The sequence below is a fragment of the Balaenoptera acutorostrata genome, chromosome 2 (assembly GCF_949987535.1).
Source record: "Balaenoptera acutorostrata chromosome 2, mBalAcu1.1, whole genome shotgun sequence".
NCBI lineage: Eukaryota > Metazoa > Chordata > Mammalia > Artiodactyla > Balaenopteridae > Balaenoptera > Balaenoptera acutorostrata.
The window spans coordinates 165,983,490-165,999,172 of NC_080065.1; the positions used below are offsets into that span (position 1 = coordinate 165,983,490).

At 49.8% G+C, this 15,683-nt stretch overlaps 1 protein-coding gene across 14 annotated transcripts in view; it reads right to left on the reverse strand.

Moving 5' to 3' along the window:
• The window catches only part of FAM193B (family with sequence similarity 193 member B), a 31,392-nt gene that overhangs the window by 4,901 nt on the left and 10,808 nt on the right, over nt 1-15,683 (reverse strand). For 8 of the 14 annotated variants that reach the window (XM_028163438.2, XM_057539400.1, XM_057539417.1 and 5 more), the window contains 5 exons: nt 12,214-12,456; nt 11,164-11,395; nt 9,569-9,956; nt 6,706-6,907; nt 5,552-5,791 (listed from right to left, as the gene is read on the reverse strand). In XM_028163438.2, coding sequence (XP_028019239.2) covers nt 5,552-5,791; nt 6,706-6,907; nt 9,569-9,956; nt 11,164-11,395; nt 12,214-12,456 — 1,305 coding nt within the window. Of the gene's footprint in view, nt 1-5,551; nt 5,792-6,310; nt 6,577-6,705; nt 6,908-9,568; nt 9,957-11,163; nt 11,396-12,213; nt 12,457-15,683 lie in introns of those variants that run through there. The other 6 variants (XM_057539387.1, XM_028163441.2, XM_028163440.2 and 3 more) reach the window with 6 other exon arrangements.

Here is a 15,683-nt window from a genome sequence, read left to right on the forward strand (position 1 = left end):
TCTTTCAAGAAGGAAGATGTGGGGCTGTGAGACTGCCATGGTAGATGAGACTGCTCTGGGTGGCTGGGAATGTGTGCGCCCTCCTGATGCCCCATAAGGGAGGCTATTGGAGAGGGCCAAGTTCCCATAGGAAGGCCACTCGGTGCTTAGTTGGCCTCAGGCAATCAAGGCCATGCCTAAAGCATGCCCAGTGGCATACAAGACACAGCCACATGGGGCCCCCACAGCAAGATGTAAAAGCAGCCCCTTTGCCCAGGTGAGGACCAGGAGGCTGAGGAAGGCTGGACCCTGCCACTCAGCATTGACAGAGTCAGATCTGGAGAATGAAAACAAGTCTGTGGGCTCTGAGTCAGCCCACCCCTCTGCCTAACCTCAAGGCACCAGCAGGTTAAGGAGGCCTTTAGAGGGAGATGGGAGACAGTTGTCAAAAGCCAACAGGAACAAGGTGGTAGTGGTGTGCTAGGGGGCCAGATGATTTCACCATTTCACCTATTTCCAGCTGATTTGGGAATGGAGAGGGAGAAACAGGATGAGTAAAGCGAGAAAAGAGGTCTTGCGACCACCTCAATGTCAACTTAAAGAGGGTGACCCTGTGCCCCAGTGGGCATACATTTATTTATTCTCTCATCTTTTTAAAATACTAGCTCCACAGCTGACTATGACCACAACTGTGGGACCTTGGACAAATCACTTACTCTCCCTGAAGCTTAAAATCTCCATTTGTAAATTTGGGAGAAAAACTGCCAACCCATATACGTCAGAGGGTCACTATGAGGACACCTGAGTGGGTGTGTGCCCCTTTCCCTGGGCACTAATAAGGCTTTGCCTTGGCAATGTGGTACTCAGGTAAGGAAGAGAAACAGTCTAGAGCAGCTGTGTGCTGTGGAGTTCAATGCTACAGAGCTCTGAGGCCATGGGGATGGACAAAGAACTGGAAGGCCCTTCACTCTGCTCCTCCTCTGCACTAGAACAGCTTTGCTTTTATTTGTTAGGAATTGAGGTTCCATGGAAGATTTCAATTGCAGAAAAGAGTTTTGCTCTCTACAAAAGACTGAAAACTACTGGTGTAGAGGGAGTGACGTGGAATCATGTATAATTTGGTAGTGAGAGAAGGAGAAAGCACAGATCCACGCATTTTCTGCTATGTACCATGAGCCTGGTACTTCCCCATGTTGTCTCACTTAATCCTCACAACTGCCCTTGCTGTGTCGTTATCCTCAATTTACAGATGAGGAAACTCGACTTTGGAAAGAATAAGGAACTGGCCCAAGATTACATGCTAATTAAGAGGCAGAGTCAGGAAAGCACACCCAGGGGTGATCTTCAGAAGTTGTTTTTCAATATCCTTTGACATTCATTTTTTGACTTGTGACTCTATGAGGCACTGGGAATTCAGCCATGCGTGAGACAGTCTCTGCTCACTGACTTGAATCTGCCAGGGGAGACGGACATGAAAACAGGCTGTTTAATTCTGAGTGCCAGTGACAAGAGGTACAGGCAAAAAAGCACAGAGTGCTCTGGGAACCCAGACTGGGCCATCAGGAGGTGGTTGCCAGAGAAGGTAGTATCTCCTGAGCACTGAAGGGTGAACAGGATTATCCTGGGAAGTGTGAGACAAGCACTTTCTAGACAAAAGGAAATAGAAAGGCTGGGAAATGGGAACAGGCGAAATATTTAGGGAATGCAAACATTCAGAGGGACAGCTGGAGCACAGATTTCTTCTGGTGGGGGGGAGTGGGCAGGAAGGCCAGAGGGGCAGACTGAGAGATGAAGCTGGAAAGCTAAGCAGGGGCTGGATCCTCAAGAGCCCTGCAGGACATGCTTGAGCCTGGATTTGACCCTAAGGGCAATGGTCAGCCACTGAAGGCTTTTTAAGCAGTGGCAATAGGGTGTGAGCTCCTTAGGAGGTAGCACAGCCAGGACTTTTGGTTACGGGTGGGGAGAGAGAATGAGATGAGTCATGAAATCAACATCGACAACCACTACTGCTGTTGCAGCAGCTACACGGACGAAGCGTTCACTCTGCCCAACCTTTCTGTGCATCACTCCATTTTATTCTCGCAAAAGCCTTGAATTAGGTTCTACGGTTATTCTCATTTTATGGAGGAAGAAACTGAGGCTTAGAAGTTAAGTGATTTGCCCAAGGTCATACAGCAAGTATGGCAGAGCCAGGTTTCAAACTGGGGTCCAATTCCAAGGCCCGCTGCTCTCCATCACCATGATGTAGTCCTCCCAGGATGGCACCTGGGGTTCTGGTTCAGGCAACTGGGTGGATGGTAGTGCCGTTAACTAGACAGACGACGGAGAAGGAAGAGCGGGCTCTTTGGACAAAGATGACAAGCTCAGTTTGGGATATGCTGAGTTTGGGTACCTGCGGGACATCTGTGAGGAGGTGCCCAGCAGCAGTAGGAGATGTCACCATGAAGCGCAGGGAGGAAATAGGTGGACATAATGACCTGGGAGGCAACACTATCTAGATGGCTGTTTCCCAAGGACCTGTCCTCAAGGGGGAGGGCCAGGCAGAGGAAGAGGCACTCACAAAGGAGACAGGACAGAAGGCAGAGAAAAAGTGAGAAATGTGGAGAATGTGGCCTCCCCATTGCCCTTTCCCCACCCCCACTTGGCTGAGTTGGAGGAGCCACAGAAAACAGTGTTTGAAAAGGAGAACAAACGAAGTGTGAGATGTTGCCTAGTGGAAAAGAAGATGGAACAGGAGAGAATGATTTGGCAACAAAGAACTCATTGGTGGCTCTGTGGAGCGGTGAGCTGACAATTGCAGAGTAAATGCAGATGACGTCTTTCTGTGATGAGGAAAGAGGCTGGGGTGGTGTGAGGCTGTATGCTCAAAGGACAGTCTGCTTTCAAAAAAGGAGAGCAAGTACTGGGCACGGTGAACTGCTGACGGGAAGCAGCCCAGAGAGGCTGGAGCCACACGGCGGGAAGCTGGTGCTAGACCGAGGCGGCAGGACAAGGGCTAACTCTTCCCTCATGACAAGAAGGAAGTCTGCAGGTGGGGTGGTAAGACACTGAAAGAGTGCCTGTCCACGTGGCTTTTAAGCCTTGTTGAAACAGTAAGGCTATCCTGCCAAAAAATAAGGTGGGGGTGGGGAGAGCCTGGCAGTTGGAGCAGAATGGAGGTCTGATAAAGGGACCGGGGAGAATGGAAGTGACGAGGAGCCAGAAGACTAGAGAGCAGCAAAGTGGGGGCTCAGGCACGCGGGAGACCACTCGGCCTGGGTGCCACAGATAGATTCGATCCAGTGCCTTCCTCAAGGTGTAGAAGGGGAGAGGCAGGCTTGGGTCGAACCCATGACGGTGGTTCTTCTGAGCGGGTGTAAAGGAAGGGCAACGGGGCAAGGAACTAAGGACTGGTAGGAGAGTGAATGAATGATGGTCAAGGTAAGAGAAGAAGGACAGGTGACAGTCTTCAGTGGATGAAGAGTGGTGGTGGGAGGTTGTAGATGACACAGCCAGGGGTTGGTTTCAAAGCAGCAAGGGTTAGGACATGAGAGAGAGTCATGGTCTGGAAATTGATGAGGGAGCAGAAAAATACCCAGCTTTACCTGTCTCCCCAGGTGGGTAGTGGGTGGATGGTTCTTGTGGAAGCTGTGTTTTTGGTGGACTGCAGTTAAGTCTGGGAGGTGGAGGAGGGGTACCGGGGAGGAGGTTGATGTATAAACAGATAATGACCATGATCGCTAGTTACAGGACATCAGAACTGCCCGCTTCTGTGTTGTATCTTGGTCTCTAGACTGGGCAGGGCAGACAGTAGCTGTGCAGGAAGTTTCTGAACGAGTGAGTAGAGAATGATAAAAGGCAGACTAGAGAGATGTGCGAGGTGCAGCCGTAGCACAGCGTAAGATGTTACCTGAGGAAGACTGCAAAGAAGCAAACATATGAATTGGGCTTGGGAGGAGGTTTTCAGAAGGAAAAGGAGGGGGCAGACATGAAGGAGAAAGGATATCCAGGCATAGCGATTTATGAAAAGCACACCAGGCCTGGGAAATGTGAAGTGTGCTTGCTGGGACCTAACTGGGAACCACTGCCTTGGGAGGCCAGGAAAGGCCAAAGAGACCACTGCTGCCCACTGCACACTTCTGGCCAGGCAACGCTGGCTAGGAGACAGAAAATGCTGACCATTTTCTGAAGGCAGTGGTGGGACCCTTTGGTTTACCACTTCAGGCTGCAGGGAAGGGGTCCTGGTTTGTCCTTTGGTTTGGAAAAAGATGGAGAGTCACTGCTGCTTTCCAGAGCACCCGGGCTGTTTGACCACCCAGGACCTGGAGCTAGCTAGCTGTCAAACCCATTCTCTTCGGCTGAGCTCCTGAGTGTGGCACTGTGCAGACAAAGCTGAGGGCAGGCAGGCCAAGAGGTAATGAGGTGGCAGGGGATGAGCCATCAAACTCTGGTGCTCGCCTGGCAGCAGGGCTGCCCAGGAATAGCTCCCCTGGTTCTATCCTCAGCCTTCTGGGAGGAGCTCACTCAGCCCTCAGGCTGGGTCATTCCCATGGCTTCAATTACATCCCCATGCCAGCAACTCCCAGCCCCACACCTCCATCTCCACTTGGACGTCTCATGAGAATCTCCGAGTCACCGTGTCCCAACTGAATTTCCAGTCTTCTGCCAATTCCACCCTTGCTCATTAAAGGTACGCCATCCTGACAGTCACCCTAGCAAACACCTGGGAGATAATCCCTGACTCCATCATCTCCTTGTCCTGCAATCAGATCACCTGCCTCCTCTGAAAAACCCATCTCTCTTGCTCCAGGCCCACTATCAATCATCTCTCCCCTGGTTCTTGTTTCTCAAGCCTGGAGTATCACCCCTCCAGGCTACCTTCCATACTGCCACACGGTCATCTTGGGATGCAGATCTGGCAAGTGCATTCTGTGTTTAAAGCCTTCCAGCGACGCACCCCCCCCCCCCCGCCCCCGCAGCTGTAGGATCAAGTCAAAGCCCTTAAGCAGGGCCCAAGAGGCCCTTCCCTCACCTCCACTCTCTCTCCTGCCTCTCTTAGGTTTGAGCTCTGGCTTCACAAAGGTGCTGTGGATGTGCTATTCCCACTGCCAGGAGGGCCCTCCTGATGAATCTGTACTCACTCCCCACGACTCAGCTCCCAAGGCAGCCTCGTGGTACAGCCATTTCCAGCATGCCCAGGCAGGACGGGGGGCTTCCCTCATCCCAGCACTTGTCACACACTAACGTGCTTGTCCAGTTTTGTGTCAGTCTCTCCACTGGACTGAGTTTCTCCAGGGTGAGAACTTAACTGCATCATATTTTAGCTCCCAGTATTTGCAGAAGTGTTTGCTGAATGAATACCTGACTGAGGCAAATCCTGGACTTTGAGGAATCCAGCAAGCGGCTTCTGACGCTATGACTTGTTTTTTCTCCAATCACTGGCCCCCAGGCTCCCTCACCCTGATGCCTCCCAAACTTATTCAGACCTTCCCAGAGCAGAGAACCGCCAGCACCATTCATGCCCCAAAAGTCCTGGGGGCGAGGGATTCCTCGGGGAGAAGAGGTGGTAGAGCTGGGCTCCCACCACACCCACCTTCTTTTTCAGTTTATGCCGGGCCCGCTTGGCGGCCCTGGCGCTGTTGGGGACTTTGGGCTCCGTGCTGTTGATGAATTCCAGCAGCTCATCCACATCTCGGTGGTCCACGGCGGGCTCCCCAGGGATCCCGCCCAGGGCGCCCCCCTTCATGGGCAGCTCCTCTTTCCGCCTGGTCAGCCTTGAGCGGAGCTTCTCTCGGATCTCGGTATAATTCCGACTCGTCGGGGCAGCGGGTGGCTGGGGGAGGGGGAGGTGCTGACGTTACACTCTGGGCCTGGGAAGCCTGTAGCACTCCCACCCGCTGGCACCAAACACGTGGTGAGAAGCGAGACAACTGTTCCTTCTACCACAGCCACTAAGACCAAATGGCTTCACCCTCAGCCAGGCCCGGAGCCAAGGCAGTGGTGGGTGGAGGGAGTGAGAGGTACGCAGCAGTGTTGGGAGCACACTGGCTTGGGAGCCAGGAAAGCAGGTTTGAGCCCAGGCTTTGTCACTCAGAAGCTGTATGACCTTGGGCAGGTTCACTGAGTCTTTGTGCGCCTCAAGTTTGTCACCTCTAAAATGAGGATAACAACCGCTAGCTCAAAGGTGACCAGCGATGTCATTACTTTCATTTCTTCTGTCCTCAACTGCTCTCCCTTAGCCAGCAGCCCTTTCCTCTTCACCTTATGAGACGTCTGGGCTGCTCTCTCCCCGTCCAGAGACACCATGTACTCTGCTCTGGGCCTCCTCCCTGGCACCATCTGTGTTCACTACCTGTCCCTCGGCTGGCTCTCACACTGGGGACTGAGAGCCTTTGCTTCCACTCTGCCTTCATCATGCACGAGCCTTCACTTCTCTGTGATTACACACGTATACATACTCATCAGAATCATAGCTTTCCTCTGCCACCTCCTTTCTTTTTGCCTAAGGAAAAAAAGTGAATCTTAAGAGAAACCATGAGAAGAGCAAAGGCAGCAAAATGTTAAGAAATCTCTACCTCACCAACGTGCTGTGAGGATCAAGCGAGTGGACGCTGGTGTGAGGACTCACAGGGTCCAAGCACAATTATTAGCCCCGTGAGCAAGGGGGGCCTCGGGGAGAGCAGGGTGCTCCTCTGGCTCCCCCTGGCTGGCCACAAGCCCGCTCGGGCCTGGGCAGGGCTCACTCACCGCATTGTGGCCGAAGAACTCACAGTAGCAGCAGTCACAGAACTTCCCATCTCTCTGGTGGGTGGAGGATGAGGTGCAGGAGCTACGCTCTGAGCTGCTGTCCTCTTCCTCGCCCAGCCCCTCGTCTGCCTCGCAGGGCTGGGGCAGCTGGCAGGTCAGGCCACTATGGGTAAACTTGTGCCCCTTGCACCCAGGGTCCCTGCTGATGGGGGAGAAAGACAGGCCCAAAGGTGAGGAAGGGCAGGGAAGGAGCAGGCCACGAGGAGCCCAGGAAGCATCCCCACCATCACCTTCATCTGCCTCATCCCACAAAGGCTAAGGCAGTCAGACTAAATCAGAGCCTCACAAGAACAGGGCAAACACTCTCACTGTCCCTCAGGGCCCAGCTCAATGGCGTTATTCTGGAAAGGTTCCCTGTGCCTCTCCTGCCCACGCCTACCATGTGAGCCTCCTGGACTCTGAGGATGCCAGGTATACTTCTATCCTACTATCATGCTTTATAGCGATGGTCTGTTTACCCATCTGTCTTTCAGACCAGAGTGTGTATTCCTCAAGAATAGGGACTATGCCACTTCTTTTTTTGGGTCCCAGTGTGTAGCATAACAACCTTGTACACAGTAGGTGCTCAGTAAATATGTGTCTGAACAGATAAGTGGACTGATGGCTCCCTGGAACATCCAAAGGAGGTCAATGTCCTTTTACTAAGGTCCTTTTTTCCCTATTTTGTTTGTTTTTGGCCATGCCACGCAGCTTGTGGGATCTTAGTTCCCTGACCAGGGACTGAACCTGGGACTCTGGCAGTGGAAGTGCCGAGTCCTAACCACTGGACCACCAGGGAATTCCCTCTAAGGTCCTTATGATTGAGTCTGAATCACTGGACAGAGCTGCTTTAGCCATGGGGCCTTGAAGTTAAGAAAGCAAATGTGCCTTGTGGGCCACAGACTCTAAGAGCTACTACTTGTGCCAGATAGTGTATACAGCATATTATTTCTAATAATATTTCTAATATTTCCCCAAATCCTGCAAAATAGGTGCTGCCATCCCCACATTGCAGTGGAGGAGGCCAAGGCTCAGAGTGCTTCACTGCTTTGCCCAAGGATCAGCTAGGACTCAGTCTGTGTACACAGCTCACGCTCTCTCACTGCACTGCTCTGCCTCTGGATTTCCGGAAGCATCCTGTAATATAGACTATTTTCCCCGGGTAAGGAAGAGACAGGCCTGCAAGGTCCCAGAATTGGAGCCAGAAGAGTCAGAGCCCTGGGTTGGCTATCAGCAGTAGGAGTGCCCCAGGGCTAGGGCCAAGGGAGGCAGGAGGAAGGGTGGGGCAAGGAGCAGGGGTGGGTCAACACTCCTACTCAGCCTTGAAGCAGTTACAGAAGACAGACCACCGCCCTTCTGCTTCCCGTAAGAATATGGGAGTAAAATCTCTGAGCAGGGAATGAAACAGGAGGGAAGGGGGCAGGGCGCAGCCTTTGAAAGAATGACATAGCCCAAGGACACGACATAAACTGATTAGAACCAAATGGGTCCAAGATGGCACACAAGTCAACTTCCACTAGACCTTGAGCCTCTGTATATGCTCACTGTAACACATCAGCAAGCTAAATGACACACCCACAGGCACCATAACAGTTCCAAGATGGACCAAAAGGGTCAAAAAGTGGGCTGTGGCCCAATTCCTGGAAATCCCGCCCCTTCCCAAAAGAGCTGGAACACTCCTCCCACTCATTAGCCTATGAAATTACCCACCCCTATAAAAACTGACAACCCCCATACCCTGGTGCCTTTCTTACCTTCTGAGATGGGAGAAGGTGAGGGAGGTTCCATGGGGAAGGAATCATTATCAAGGTGCTTAGAGGACTTCCCTGGCAGTCCTGTGCTTAAGACCCCGAGCTTCCACTACAGGCGGCATGGGTTCGATCCCTGGTCAGGGAACTAAGATCCCACATGCCGCCAGGCGTGGCCAAAAATCACACACATGTGATTTACAATATAAAAAGATAAATCTATCTTCTCCAAAAAATTGTATCTTTCATTATATTAATATAAACTTTCTCAGTACTTAAGAGTTACTTCTAGGAATCTACCTTAAGGACAGAACTCCTGACTCAAACAGATTTGCGTGCAAGGATGCTTATTACAGCCTAGTCTATAAGAGTTAAAAACTAGAAATGCCTAAATATCCAGGAATAGGGGAATGATAAACTATGCTAGAGCTGTACAATAAGACATTATGTGGCCACTGAAAAGTTTTCTGAAGAATTTTAACTGGGGAAATGATCATGGTATAATGTTAAAAAATAACCACACAGAAATATATAGAATGTGGACCTCGTTTTGTTATTTATATATATTATTTATATATAGAAACATCACAGAACTTCCTTAGTGGTCCAGTAGCTAAGACTCAGCACTCCCAACGCAGGGGGCCTGGGTTCGATCCCTGGTCAGGGAACTAGATCCCACATGCCACAACTAAGAGTTTGCATGTCGCAACTAAAGACCCTGCATGCCCCAGCTAAAGATCTCGCATGCTGCAATTAAGACCCAGCGAAGCCAAATAAATAAATAAATATTAAAAAAAAAAAAAAAAAAGAACATCAAGAAGAAAATGTACTGCAGTGTTAAAGTTTAGGTTGCCAGGAATTATTTTCTTCTTTTATATATTTTAAATTTTTATACATTTCTAAATTTTTCAAAGTTTTTAAATAATAAACACATATTTCTTTTATAATTGAACTATGGAAAAAACATAAACACAGTCTACCCTTTAATTTCTATCTCAAAGGTACCCTTTGCAAAGTTTCCCAAAACTCTTAAGTTCAAGCTGTCAGGGAGTTTGCTCTTTGCGCCACTCACTTACCTGTGAGTGCTAGTGAGCTGCTGAGAGCTGGGTGGCGGGAGGAGGGGCCCGCTGCAGTGCCCGCTGCAATGCCCACTACAGGGGTGGCTGCAACCCGAGAATGGTGGAGGCATCTTCAGGAGCGGCATGCTAGTGGAGGGAAGGTGGGGGCTCTGACATGGCCCTGGGGTGTGGGGGGCAGCAGCCACGGCAATAGGGCATTCTGAAACCTGGGCAGGGAAAGGTGCTGCCGGGGTGGTGGGCAGCAGGTGCGGGTGGGGTGGTGAGCCAAAGGATCCAGGGTGAGATGGGATCAGCAGCGCTGGTTGGGGGTGGTGGCCGGTGGGGCTGTTAGGTGGAGCAGTGAGGTCTGAGTGCCGGTGGTGCTCCGAGATGGGGAAAACCTCACCTGTGGGCGGATGGGGGAGAGAGGTGTCAGTGGGAGCCCAGATCTTGGGAAGGAAGCCCAACGGCTCATTGCTGCAGCATCCTGCTTACTGCGACCAGAGGGAACATGCCTGGGCACAGCCTTTCAGCATGGTGGACTTGTGAGCTTTCGGAAAAGCCCAGCAGTACCTTGGGCTGGAGAGATTTCTCTTCAGGCAGCAGCTGGACAGGCTGAAGCCCAGGCCTGAGAGAGAAGGCACCAGGAATGCCAGCCCCATGCAAAGCCACAACACCTCTGCTGGCATAAACAGGGGATACATGTTCTGTCTCTCAGTGCCTCTTTAGGACCTGCCTGTCAACAGGCATTCCTCAGGCCCAGGGCAGGATCTACAGAAGCCAGTGGAGCAGCAAGTTGAGGCTCTGCCTCTGGGCCACGTGGACTGAGGCAGCCAGGGTATGCCAGACTCCCGGTTGGCCCCAGATTTCAGAGGACAAGTGGGAAAAGGCTTTGATGACTCTCTCTGGCTTATGCACCAAAATAACTGGAATTATGCATTACTCAACTCACAATTCTGGGGGCAGCACCCCTTTGAAGAATTCAGGTCCTCCATTTAGAAGCAGACAGTAATTCATATTTACACAGTACATCAAAAACCCAAGATTTTTTCTTTGGGTCACTAAGCGTTATCTCAGGGTCTAAAAAAGGCTTACACAGCTGCAAAACTGGCTAATAATCAAGGCAGCTCACACTGCCAATCTCTTGTGGATGGAAGTGCAGTGCTTTTATAAAAGCACCCCTCCCCTAGATGGAGAAAAGGAGGCACCCAGGCCCTCTGTGCTGCTGCAGGAGTCAGGTGATCTGATTCCTAATTCCCTAAAGGCCCTTCCAGACTTCACTTTCTGTTCAGCCAGTGCTTACCAGGTCCCCTCTTGGATCCAATGGGAACAGCTATCAGAGCCAGTCCTGGGGAAAGGATTCCCACCAAGACAGTCAAGGGCTAGATTCCCTGCTTGGCTTCCACCAGAACAGCTCCACTTTTACTTATTGGGTTGGCCAAAAGAGTTTGTTTAGGTTTTTCCACAAGATGTTATGGAAAAACCCAAACGAACTCTTCGGCCAGCTCAATATTTTAATAACCGATCTTCTGATTTGTTTGAACAAAGCGGTTAGGAAAACAGAGCTCTCTCCACTTATGGGGCCTGGCTGTCTTCCGAGCTTGGAGACTCACCAGGGATGGAAGGAGGACTCCCGAGCGAGCTGCCTGGCACGGCCCCACTGGAGTGCGGGGAGTTCCAGAGGCCCGAGAGCTTATGTGCTGACAGGAACGAGCTGGGATCCCAGTCCCCTGAGTTCCCATGGCAGGAGGAGGACGAGGATGAGGACGATGAAGAGGAGGACGAAGAGGAATGAGAGTCACCCCCACAAGACTGCGATTTGCAGGATGTGTGTGACAAGGAGATCTGGGGAAGGGGGAAGAAAAAGGTTCATGGTAAAAGAGGAAACATCAGAGCTAACCCTCTGCTGCCTCAGCTTCCCCAGGGACACCTCCTCCTCCAGGCCCCCATGCCATGGCCAAAGCACAATTCCCACAACTAAAGGTGCAAGGGCAAATGCGGGCCAGGCCTTTGCCAAGAGGGGCTGTGGTGCTCCCAGTGAAGTATGTGGATATGATGAGAGAGATTCTGGTAATGGCAGAGACTGCCTGTCAACTGTGGGCCTTTGGGGAGTCCTGAGAGCTGGCAAGGAGAGGAACAGTCTTTAAATCAGGAGTCCCGAAGCTGAACTGATTCTGGGTAAGAGAGAGGGGCTGGGGGGAATAAGAAACGAGAAGTCCAACCTCTGTGATTCAGGAGACGGCACTTAGACAGCTCCTAGGCATCTTGGAAGCCTTCTAATGCAGGCACATAGCAGACCCTCAAACTGACCTTTGCCCTCCATATCATATTGGTTGGCTTTTGAGCTGCCAGAGAGCTGAAGGCAGCACAGTCACAGGGAAGGGTCAGGATCTCAATCTACCAGTACATCTGAGCCGGCCCTCACACTGTGAACTGTCCTCAGGGGCTGGTGGGCTGCCTGAAACCTCTCTTTTCTTCCCCCAAATGTGAACCCAAGCTGCTAATGCTGTGTGGATGCAGCCCAGCAGCCTCTTGGCACCTGGGCGTAGGTGCTGCCTGAGGAGAGCCACCTGAGAGGACAAGGCAGCAATGGCTCAGCAGCCTGACTTCTTTGGGCAGGCAGCGCTCCTGCATTCAGGGACCCCTTCTCAGCGGTTACCTACCGCCACTGCATGTTCTCGACCTGTCTGCCTTTCATCTTCCTCCATGCTCTTTCGGCAACTCTGGCAGACCCATAGAGGCATCTCGCCTAGGAGATTCTTGACGAGCTTTGGCATGAAGTCAGGGGGCAGCTTCTCACCCTGCAACACCAGTCCATTTTGGGAAGGGCCTTCTTCCCAGCCTTTGCGTTCCCGGTGACACAGCAGGCAGCAAGTCTGCACAGACTGGCTGGAGGTGGGGGGAACCTGTCCAACAGACAGAAACAGGGTTTCCCAGAAGGGGAAGGGCTCTGCTTAGAAATAATATTAACAATACTAATGACGTCACTTATTACGTGCCAGGCACTGGGTTAGGCACTTTATTTACCTAATTTTAGTCCTTGTAACAGCTCTGCAAACTAGGTGTTACCATTCTTCTCTTTTAAAAGAAGAAACAGATTTCAAGAAGTTAAATAAGTTGCCCAAGGTTATAGAGTTAGTGAGTGAACTAGGATTTGAACCCTAGTGAGGGTGACTCCAAAGCTCATGCTCAAATGCCCTAATGCCCCGATGTCCCCAAATCTTGAACGTTAATGAGAAGATGGCCCTTCCTTCTCTGGCATGTCTGGGAGACGCCACAATCCTTGGGTGTCTGTGAAGTCTATAGACCAATCCCCACCTGAAAGAAAAAATGTTTGTTAACGCAGTTTGGGGGAACATGTAGGTTTCCTGAAGAGCTGCACACTTCCATTAGGATCACAGCAGCATTTTGGAGGAGCCAGTCAAAGAGTATCAACTCAGCTGAAAACTGAGTTGGAGGGTAAGGCAAACCCTGGTGCTTCTGAGAGGCAGTGAGGTATGGTGAAAAAACCCTGGGCTTTGGGGGTCAGACTGACACGCATTCTAATCCTTCCCTGACCACAAATTAGCTGGGTGACCTTGAGCAAGTTATTGAACTTCCTGAGCTCTGATTTCCTACCTACCTTGCAGAGTTGTTGTGAGGGTTGGTACCTAGATAGGGAAAGTGCCTAGCCCTGTGCGTGCCGATAGCATGGTCCCAGTACACAGTAATTATTATTTGGATTTTTTTTTCCCTTCTAGGACAAACTTCACCTAGAAATATAAGTCTATAGGTTTTCTGTCACATTGAGGGGTACTGACTGGGAGACTGATTGTGTCTAATGACCCCAATTAATGGCTTTCCTATATCCTGCAACTTTGTACTATAGTCCCTTCTCACTCTGACAGTCATGTCACTTTCTTCAGCCAACGGGATGTTAGCAAACATGCTGCCAGCATAAGCTTGAAAAGTGTGTATGCATTTCTACTTGCCTCCTTGCATGGCTGGTCTTGCTCGCTCTCGCATCCCTGCCATGCCATGTAAGCATGACCAGGCTAGCTGCTGAAGGGATGTGAGAGACATGTGGGGAAAACTGAGTCTTCCCAGCTGATTGGCCAGCAGATCAGATACACGAGTGAGCACAGCTGAGATCAGCCAAGTAAGGCCCCGATCAGCAGAAACATCCAGTCAACCCAAAGACTCATGACAAATAATAAGTAGTATTGTTTTAAGCCACTAAGTTTTGGGGTGGTTTGTTACACGCAGTAGTTAACTGATATACCTTCCAAACTTACCCACCACTAGGTAACAGATATTTGCAGAAGCCTAAGCAAAGGCATTAATAAGGGTATCATTTTCATCCTACCAATAAAATAAATGGCATCATCTTTTTCGAATAAAATCACCTTCTCACAATAAGTTGGCATCAGGGTATCCTTAAATCTGTAATGTTACAATTACACTGACCTGGGTCCCTGGTTTCTAGAAAAAGAAAGGAATCAAACAGCAGTACCAGGAGCATACTGAAACATTTACGGAAGTACAAGGACCTTGGAAAAGAGTACCAGAGAGAGACAGAAAGAAAGGAATCTTACATATGGAACTCATGTGAGATGCTGCCTAAACAGTCTGTGCCAAGGGGACATTTCAGTGAGCAAGTCAGCTGCTTAATGGCAGCTGCAAAAGAATATAGGTTTCTAGAACCCATTGGTGATGAGTATCTCATGGAAAGGGTGGAAGGCTGATGGAGAAGGATGGTGTTCAGATAAGTTACGGCAAGGGAAGCCTTTCTGAGATGTGTACCCAGGAAACTTTCCATAGCTACAAAATGCCACAGTAACTCCAGAAGGAGGAGGTGAAGTCAATGCCCAAGTCCCTTTCCCTGTGAGAAATAGAAAAGTGACCATATTTTTAAGGCAAACACCAGGACGTGTAATTTTACTACAATGGAATTTCATTTCATTTCAGTGTTAGGTTCTATAGTTATTACATAAGATGAAAATCTTGTATGAGTAAAATTATTCTCGAAATTTTTTATATAGCCTGTAAAGTACAGTATATATGGTTTTGTAGGTACAACCAAGAATTCAAATGTATAATGTAAATGACAATGTGTAATAAGTGATTTTTTGTTTTCTTTTAAAAGTGAAAACAGAATTCTTATAAGTTAAATATGTAATCAATGTGACTGTACTTAGTGCCAGAGTACCTGTGGGAGGTGCTGGGGTGCAGTAGAAACAACACTCGCTTTGGCATTAATCCTGGGCCTCCATCACTTACCAGCTGTATAATGCTGGGCAAGTTCTACTTATTCTATGTCTCTCCAACTATAAAACGGGATTAAGTCCTGACTTGCAGAGTTGGCTGTGAGCATTGTGATAAAGCACCTAGTGCCAGGCATATATGTTGCTCAACATATGGCACTAATTATGAACATGATGGGGGCAATGGGAAACAGTATTTAAAATCAGGATTACGATTGAAAATATAGAATATACAATCACTGTATTTTAAGAGAAAGCAAGAGTCTCTCACATGCAATGAACTGAAGGTGATTTTTAGGCATCTTAATCTGTCCTCACTCCATGAAGTCATTCCTTAAGTCCCCCAAATACTTCCTGTACTCTCCTATGTCATGCCTTTGCTAAAGGGGATCCTCTGCCTAAAACCCCCTTCCTCCCCACATTTACCAATAAGTAGAAGGGCAAGGCTTAAATAAGGCCCAGCTTAGGTCCAATCTCACCCAAGCTTTCCTAGAGATTCCCTCTTATAATTCACCTCTCCTTCCCATATCCCCACAGCACATTGTGCCTTTGTTACAACATCTGTGCCTTCCACTTAACTTATTTATCTGTCCCTTCTACTAGATTGTGCTCTTAGAAGGCAAGTACCAGATCTGATTCTTGTCTGTATCCCTCACAGTACAGCACAGGGCACAGGCTCAGCTGGGCACATAGTGGCTAAATCAGATTTGTTAAGTGTCCCCATGGCAATACAGCTGGCAGGCAGTTTGGTGAGACATTGCTTGAAATTACTGTTTCCCACAGAAAAAGGCCATCTCCCCACCCTGGACCTCCACCCAAATGGTTCCAATCTCAAGTGTGGAAGAGTGGAAGATTGCATTCCTTGGGGATTACAATGAGATTCCACATTC